General features: G+C 41.3%; 1 protein-coding gene across 1 annotated transcript; it reads right to left on the bottom strand.

Annotated features, from left to right (window-relative positions):
* Positions 1-3,733: 3,733 nt before the first annotated feature.
* Positions 3,734-9,184, bottom strand: LOC122068690. Its single transcript, XM_042632567.1, has 6 exons — positions 8,888-9,184; positions 7,613-7,759; positions 7,252-7,316; positions 5,192-7,105; positions 4,696-4,837; positions 3,734-4,610 (listed from the first exon to the last, which is right to left on the bottom strand). The coding sequence occupies exons 2-6, from the start codon at positions 7,749-7,751 to the stop codon at positions 3,898-3,900; spliced, it is 2,973 nt and encodes a 990-aa protein (XP_042488501.1). The 5' UTR covers positions 7,752-7,759; positions 8,888-9,184; the 3' UTR covers positions 3,734-3,897.
* Positions 9,185-9,460: the final 276 nt, after the last annotated feature.

Here is a 9,460-nt window from a genome sequence, read left to right as displayed (position 1 = left end):
TCCCGTTTGATTTTCTACCACCTTCTTGATCTCATCTTTCAGGTCTAGGATCATCTGCTTTAACCCCGAGTCCTCGTGTCTCTGCTCGTCTCCTTGGCGTGGTTCCCCATGTCGGTCTTCGGCGGCACGTCGCGTCCTTCCCTTGGGTGTGGGACTTTCCCTCATTGCTCTGTTTCGAAGATTATGACCGTACCTTATCGATCCTGTACTGCTCCGGTCCTCGTCTCGAGCTCTCTCGTGCTGGATATGGGGGCCTCGCGGTGCTTCATTGGTCCTCTGGGAGACAACTTTGGAGACCTCCTTCATTGCCTCGGCCATCCGGTCATATTTGTCCTGGAGGGCTTCGAACTGCTCCCTCGTCACATATTCCTGCGCTTCAGGAGGGGGTGGAGGAATACTATCTCCGTGCACCGAATCTCTGGCCGAAAGCTGGTACCTCACAGAACCTTCCCGGTCATCGTTCCCCCTTTCTCGTCCAATTTTCGTCGAGGGAGGGTGGCCTGCTGAAGGTTCCTCCTCCCCCATGTTCATGTTCGATGCTGCTCTCGTCTTCTTGCAATTGTAGGTTCTCCCCACCATTACTGTCGTTCCCATAGACGGCGCCAATCTGTTGCTGTCGAAAATCCCTATGAGCTGATCCTGCACAAGCACAGACGACAGAGGCTCGGAGCTTTGTCCGGGGTTAGTCCTCCGACGCTCAAGTTAGAAATCGGCTGCATAGTTCTTTTTTTACAGGAGTAATGGTGTGGGTATTGATGCTTACTTTCTTCCTTCCTCTCGGACCCTCTTATATAGCTCTTAGGGTTTAGGGTTTTCCCTTTCCTTGGAGGAGTCCTCCTCAGGTCCACCTCCTTTCCTTTTAGAGTTTTACTCGGATACGTCCTATCCCTTCGTGGGGATATTCTCTTCACGCGGTTAACGTGGTAGAGTCCTTGTAGTCTCTATCAGGTGGGTGACACGTGTCCAGGTGCGCGACGCGTGTCCTTACCCTACTAGGCAGTCAATTTGGCCGTATCAGGAGTAAAAACAAAACTTGACAAAGAATTCTCTCTAACCTATACTTCTTTTGACTTCCATTTGGCTTCTTGCCAGACTCTTGATTTCCGATTAGCTTCGGAGCACATGCTCCACACACTGTCCTTTCACAGATTCTTTGGGTTTTATTATTATTATTATTTTTATAAATAATTTTTGAAAAAAAATGTTGCTACATTGCATTTATATAGATTCTTTTATACCCTTCATCCATCATAAATACTGGGGTTCACATTGACACTCCCTCTCCTATTAGTTATAAATTTTTATATGATAATCCAGATTAGCCAATAATAGAATGTTAAAAGAAATCAATAATGGACCAAAACCAACCAGATTGATAACTATTTGAATTTTATAGATTGTCCAATTATTGGTCTAATTTCGATTTGAACCAATATGTTTTAAAAATCCGAGGGGATGGGAAGCCCATAAGCATATGGATTCAAATCCTCTGTGATGAGTGGCAGTGAGGATCCAACGGCTGGGAGGACCCCGACATACCCACAAAGGATTTTTGTGCTAAGCATACCCAACCTGACCGTTTGACATCCATAAATTTTAAAATCCTTGATCAACAGGTAGATTTATGCGAGCTTTTTCATTCACTCCCACGGCTACTAGTGGAGTACAATAGGGAAGGAGGAAGGGGATTCTCACTTGGACAGATTTTTCACTCTCCTTTCTTTTCGGTAAATGAAAGAATCATGGCTGTGTGGAAAATATTTTTGAAAAATGAAGTGAAAAACCAGTACTTGTAATCATAGAACTTGTCCTTGCATTTGGAAACCAAATAACCAAATTTGGTAAGGACCTCATCTTTTCAAAAGAACCCATATGAGAGAAGACCATGATCTGAATTTTATTTAAAAGTTATCAAATGCCACATCAAGGACATATTTTGAGCTTCAACCAATAGTTATAATAATAAAAAAAGATATTTAGAGCTTTTTCTGTTTCTTTTCCTTTAATAAGAGAACAGTTTGATAATCAGACTTAAAATGGGGAATGCCTGAACACAGATTTATGAATAATCAAGTGTGCAACCTTAAAAAAAAAAAAAACATAACATAACATAACATAACATGACCTAACTCATTAGGAAAGGAGAGCTTATGCTCCTGTCTGGAATTTTTGTTTCTCTTGGAAATAGAGAGTAGAGAGTCTTTATATATATATCCTATTTCAGTGAGAGAAGTTGAAGTAAGAGTATTGTAGTTGGCCTTCTTCACAGTCTTCGCCATTGCTTGTTCCCTTTTCTTCTTTCTTCTTCTTCGCCTTCTTCAAGCTTTCAGTTTTACACTCAACCCCTGAAACCTCCAAAACTAACAAAGCAAGACCTTACATTACCCACACAGACAATGTGAGACCCTCGTTTTTACTACTCTAGTTGACTGGCACTCTGCACTTCTAGTGTCACTGGAACCCCCCAAATCAATTTCCATGATAGACTCTTGTATTCTTACGAGGAGATGATTAATAAGTTCGCAGCGAAGCTCACAGCTGAGGAAGCTTCGAAACTCTCTGTCGTTCCAAGAATTCTCTTTGTTTATGAAGATACATACAAACAGATTTCAGCTTCAGACCACCCGCTCTCCTGGGTTTCGAGGCCTTTATTCCAATTGTGACATCTGCCCGGAGACGGGATATGGAGAAGATATTGTGATAGGATTCATCGGCTCACGTATTTGGCAAGATATTAGAAGCTTCAATGACGATGGGCTTGGACTCATTCCACCCTATTGGAAGGGAGAGTGTGAAGAAGGAGAGCAATTCAACTGTAGCTGTTGCAACAAGAAATTGATTGGCACAAGAATGTTTCCCGTGGCATGGAGGCAATTCATGGTCAAGCCTATTTAGATTTGCAAATGGCACAACCTGAGGTGTGGCAAGAAAGGCCAGGGTCACCGTGTACAAAGGTGTCCTGGCTCATAGAAAATGAAAAGAAATCTACTTCATGTGACATTCTTGCTGTCATGGACAGAACAATTTAAGATGGTGTGCATTTTTCATCCTTATCTATTGATTCGCCATGTGAGTCCTATTGCGAGAACGTTATTTATGTTGGGGCTTTTATTGCTATGAGGAAAGGAGTCTTGTTTCAGACTTTCAGACGTTCCTGGAAATTTTGTATCTGACCCATTTTCTGTCCGGAATACTAATCACGGATGATCATTGTAGCCGTTGGAACGATTGATCGAGCTTTCATGGGTAAATTCACTTTGAAAATGGTGAGGGTGAGGTTCTCTAGGGAACTTCTTTGTATGGTCTGAGGGTTGGTAGCAATTGTTCTTTCCCATTGGTGTATCCCCAGTGAAAAACTAATTCTTGTGGAGATATAAGAAACAGTGTCTAACTCAATGTTGCAAAACCAATCTAATTCTAACCCAATACGTTTCTTCTTCTTCTTCATCATATCGCAAATGCTTATCATCAAGAAACAAGTGGATTTTCAACATCATATGCTTGAATTAGATGCATCCAATGCCATCTGTAAACGTCCCATGTGCTACCCAGAAGCAAGAACAGTAACAAAATCGAAAAATCATAATACATTAAGCTCTGGATCTTGTTGACAAAACCCATAAGAGATACATTGGAAGTGCAAAAGAAGCAAGAAAAGAGAATTATGAATGAACTAGTTGAACAGCTCGACAATGCTTTCCCTCTTCAATCATCTTGAAATAAAGGTGAGCAGTTTCTCCTCCAACTAATTCAACTTTGCAATAATCACAAATGGCTAATCATAGCCAACATAATCAAATGCTTGGTTGTTGCATTAAAGAAATCAAAGTTGGTGAGAAGTGAGAACAAATCAACATGGTGAACAATCACTCAGAAAAAGAAAAAAAAAATGCCTAATCATAAACAACCTGTTAATTCAACAAGCGCCTCATCCACCAGTTTCTCCAGCAACTCACCTTCAATTTCTTTCCCTAAAGCATCCAATTCCAACCACATAAGCTCCTCCCAGCCCTTCCCTACCACCTCCTTCCTTACCATTGTCTCCACTACCAGGCTGTTGTTCTCCCCATTCTCACCTGAAAAACACCTTGCCTCCTTGGAGAACAACTCCCTCACACGACCCCATACTTCATCTACAGTCACTGGTGAGCCTACGGAATGTGTCTTTTTAGACGATGCCTTTCCCCAAGAGCTTACATCTGATCCATATCCCATGATATCCACCAGAGCTGCATTGACACAATCAAAAAGAAGACTTTGATTTGATCTACGCTTTGATTCATGCAACCGTGCCTTCTCATCTTTCAACTTGCATATTTTGTCCACCAATGATGGATCTAATGGCTTATCAGGCGAATGCCACCTAGCAAAGACTGCCCCTGACTGCTCGTCATGGTTCAGACCTGCAGCTGAGAGTAATGCGTGGACAAATAAAAGTTGTTCTTCTTCTTCCTCAGTGGCTTTCAGGGAAAATCTAGAGGGGTTTAATAGATTAGATGCTGTTGATAATAAGCATGCGCCATCCCCTGATAATGTCCGTGCGATTGATTCTATCGGTGGAGATTTGTCAATTAAGCTGGATTTAAGAGGTTGATGGTGCACAGGTTGTCCTGGAGGGAATGAAGCACAATAAGCCAATCAATCATGTGGGAAGGAAAGAATTTGTCAACATCAGGGGTAAGCCAATTGACCTACCGTGGTGGTCCGACAACACATGTCCGGAGGGCTGTGGGGTGGTGCTAACATCATCATCAAACGGTGCTTCCAAGACTGAAATGGGGCTAGGTTGGTCCTGGTTTTCTACTGGCATGCTGGGTTTTGTTACAGATAGCAATGCCTGCAAGGTAAGCAATTTTTCATGACACGGAAATTATAGGAAGCCAATAATATAGAATACATGAAGGTCATTTATCACTTTATCCTCGGCCAAAAACAGGAATTCAAATCCTTTAAGTTTGACAAAAGAAACACATCAAATGGTGACACAAGCGGAAAGATCAAGACAAGAAGAAGAAAAGCCAGTAATGGATGGATAAAGGACTATTAGAGAAAAAGACTACCGAGAGAGGTATGTCCACCTTTTTTCCGAAAAGCAAAAGAAAGAGAAAACAGAACACATCGAATCTTAAGATGGGAACTTATATTCAAACTCCGAAAAGTAAATAGAAGTACATGAAACAAACTCTGATACCTCATTCGAGAAAGTGCCTTGTTTTGTTCCAACACAGATTGCTGGAGAGGAACTCTTGCTTGACAGGTCCCCTTCGGGGACATAATCAGTAACACAAGAAGTTACATTATCACTTGTCTTTTGGAGAGAAAGTGGATTCAAAGCCAATGGAACTTCAGAAGTAGTGTTTGGAGATTCATCTTGAGAGCCAGCCACAGAACATGTGCTAGATTTTCCTTCACTTGTTTTCTTACTCCTTGAGAAAAATAAACTTGAAACTTTGCCCCTTAATGATGATTTCCCACTCTTGGACTTTGTTTCCTCTTTATTAGGAACAATGGATTTATCCACCTTTGGATCTGGAGCTTCAACATTCAATCTGGTCCCATGAACCGTGGAAGACACTGGGACAGATCTCGATCTCGCTAGATTCCTCAGAGAAACCTCTCCACTTTCATCCTCGTTCCTACTAGATGACCCACCTGATGTTGGTGCCATCATATCTTGTTCACCACCACAGGACCTACTACTCAAGACATTTTGGCTTCCATCACAATCTTCTTCACCAGATGTTGCAGTCTTTGTAACAGAAAGAGCAAGCATCTCCCCCAATGTACTAGAGCTCCTCCGGACTTGTCTCTGCTCTGGACCGCTTCCATTTGATGCCATCAAGGTCCATCTTTCTGAAAGGCGCTTCTTTGCCTCCCTGCAGACAGATGACTCTGGAGAATAGGATGCACGGCTGAAGGAAGATGACGAGTATGGACTACCAAACCTGTTGATATAGTCCCATGAGTGTCTTGAAGTTGGTGTCATTACCTCAGAATCACTGAGATTTCCCTCCTCTACATACCCATTTTCTGATCTATTCAAAGAGCTATCATCCCATACATAACCATTGGAAAAGAGGGAGGACAGGAAAGTTTCATTCCTATGGTGACCACTCAAACTTTCATGCATCTGTTGCGTGATCTCCTTCGCTACCTCTCTTGATCCTTGTGCCTCATCATCTTCGAGTTCCCCATAGTAGCCTTTATTACTTGGCGGCCTTGGTGAAGAAGGAGGCGAAGAACCAAGAGTTCTAACATCATAAGCATTTCCAGGGCTAGGCTTTAAGACCACTATCCGCATTGGTTGAGCAGAACTATCATCCTTCTGATTGCTAAAGACAGAACTCCAGCTGGGCCTGTCTTTGTCCCACCCACTTGCTTCAGCTACCTGAGTTTGTTTCCTTGCCTGTCTTTCATGCTTCTCTGCCCCAACAAATCTGTTATTTTCCACGGTCTTTGAAGGCTTCAATACTGTGATTCGGTTTGTCTGGGGAAGTGGAGGAATAGACTGTAATTCATATTGATGCTGCGAGAATAGAGAATTTGGTTCTTGCAGAAACTTCAGGAATATATCTTTGTTGGAACTTAAAACCTCCAATGCATCTTGGAATTCCTTAGACTGGCGAAGTTTTTCATCTGTGGCAAGACGTTTTGCCTCAGTGAATTTCTGACGAACAAGAGCCATCTTTTTCTCATTTAGATTTTCATTATACTTCCCCTTCTGCAGTGATTTTTCTCTGACGTAATTCTTTCTTGGAGATTGCTGCAAAACTTCGTAAACATCTTTGTACTCTCTCTGCCCCCCATATTGATGAACCCCATGCTGAATTGGCTTGTCCTGAAAGCCCATTTCTGGATGCGGATATGTCGATAGAGTTCCTTGTTGGGTATAAGTATACCCGGAACAACCTCTTGGTGGACTCCTCTGTGCTGTAGAATTTAGCTGCTTCCCAGGGAGGGCATCAAGTCCCATCAGCTTAGCAACTACACTTGGTGACTTGTGTTTAGATTCTGTTTCTTTAGACATTTCTTGGGCTATAAGCATCTTTATGGGTTTTTTACTTGATTTCTTGGTTGAAGATGTCCTCCTTGACTCGTATCCTATCTGTATTTCCCACAAAAATGCAACCAAAAATCAAGATATCGGACCATCAACTGTGCCGTATGATTTAAGATCTTGAGCACCCAAGACAAGTTCTGTGTAGAAAACTGTTGTACAATCACTACAATTCAGTGAAATAAGGAGCTTACTGATTTTTCCTCGATTTGGTATTTGATGGGATCCAACAATGTTGCATCTGATCGATTCCTGTGAACTGGTGAAACCGCTCATCAATCAGCTTCATATCAATAATGGCGGGCAGGAGACACAGCTTTTAAGAATTAAGATGATACAACAAATAACCAAGAAAATACATGCCAATTGGCATGGCGAAAGACTGGAGCTTCTCAATGCATTGGAATCTAAAAGTAAGATGCTAATGCTATTTCCAAAACTTTAAAACAAAGAAGATGGCAACTCCAACCACCCCCCCCCCCCCCAAAAAAAAAAATATTCCATTTCATTTACTGGGATACTCCAAGAAGAAGAAGAATATGGAAATAAAATCACCATTTTGATGTGCTATTTCTGTAATCAGCCTGTTTCCAGCCACACCAGCATTCAAATCCAAGATTTTCACCATTCTTCCCATGCAACTGGGAAAAGGATTCTCGTCATTGGGAGCTTTGCTGTTTTGAATCACATTCATTTAAGAACCTGACAGAAGAGAGAACACACACATATCAAACCGAAAACATCCTTAACATAAGTAGAAATCAAATCAAATAAAGCATTCCTTGTGAACTGCGGCAATGCTCTTGACTTCAGCTTGAAGGTATAATAAAAGGTAAGATAGGATTAAGAATAGATGCAAGCAATACCAGCCAAAGTCAAGCCGAAAACATCTCGGGGCTGAACAATTCCAGAGTAAATAAAATCTTAACTCAGGCCCTTACTCAAGCTTACCATTCAAAAACGCCTAAAGATAGAAAAATTTTAAGCATTGAATTCTGAAAGCATAGACAGCCAAAAAGGAAGAAGAAAGGAATCCCCCGACCCAAAAAAAAAAAGCTAAGGAAAAAGATCGAGGCCTAAAGATATAGACTTGAAAGGGAAAGAACAGAAAGAAAATTCTGGTCATTCAAAGTAACAAGCCAATCAACCCCCGCTGGAAATCTAGATTCGAAACGTTGCATGAAATGACTACGTCAACTGAAGAAACCACTGATCCAAGCAAAATCAATTCAGCGAGAAAGGAGAGTGGGGACTCTGCATAAACGTTCAAAATGCATCCAAATGACCAAATCGGCACAGAAACCACAACCCGAAACCGCAAAGAGAGGGGGAAAAAGATAAATTGAAAAAACCGAAACAGATTGCATTAAAGAAGTTATTTTCTTACTTTCTTTTCCCTTCAAAGCTACAATTTACTTGAAATCGAAGATTAAATACTTAAAAACCAAATAACCAGGACCACAAAGGACCAGATTCAAACGGCAGATAGAGAATCTAAGTCAGAAAATCACCACAAAAAGCTGAAACTATCAGAAAGTAAGAAAAGAAAAAAGCTCAGTACCGACCAAATCGACGACTGAACAACTACATACGTCCGAAAAGAGCAGAATCCAACAAAAAAAATCTCTAAAAGCTGCACTACAACCAGAACCAAAAGAAAAAAAAAAAAGAAGGAAAAAAGCAACTCAGAATGAGAATCCGATTCGTCCACCACAACAAAAACCAATGAGCTTCGAAAAACGAGATCGAAAACATAAAAGATGAACTAAACTCTAAACAAAAGTGAATTAAAGAAACGAACAGATATCAGAACGTTAAAGAGGTTGGAACCTTGGTGATGAGAAGCTCGATTTTCGCCACCACAAAGTCGCCGATATCCGACATTCCGGTAAATCCGTACAAGAATCTCAAGCTTGAGCTTCGCCGGATTCGACGCAAGAAATGCTCTGTTGAACGCAGTGAGAACGATGAGGAAGAGGCATCGCTGTCTCTCCAGCGACTTTCTTCGGATGTGGAAAATGGAAATACGAAACCCTTTTTATCCGTCGTGAGATGAAATTTCGCTAAAGTTAGAGAAACACTGTTTCGAGTGTTTTGTTCGTTGTAGTGCCATAACATACTGTGCAATGTTGGAGAGAGAGAGAGAGAGAGAGAGAGGAGATTTCATTATTATTATTATTATTGTGACTTTAGGGTCTGTTTGGATTAATTAAATTTATAAAATGATTACAATTAATAAAAAAAGAAAAATGTATTTTTTTAAGGGCTGGTAAAGGTCAGCTAGTGGGAAAAAAATGGCAGTTTCTTTGGATCACTTCACTGGAAGTTTCGTCCTTCTTTCTTTGCTGTCCTTCCTAAGGGTGTCCCTATGACAGAAATACTTGGGGTTGGGGATGTCAATTG

The sequence above is a fragment of the Macadamia integrifolia genome, unplaced genomic scaffold (assembly GCF_013358625.1).
Source record: "Macadamia integrifolia cultivar HAES 741 unplaced genomic scaffold, SCU_Mint_v3 scaffold453, whole genome shotgun sequence".
NCBI classification, from domain to species: Eukaryota; Viridiplantae; Streptophyta; class Magnoliopsida; order Proteales; family Proteaceae; genus Macadamia; species Macadamia integrifolia.
This window is presented reverse-complemented; position numbering and strand designations above follow the sequence as displayed.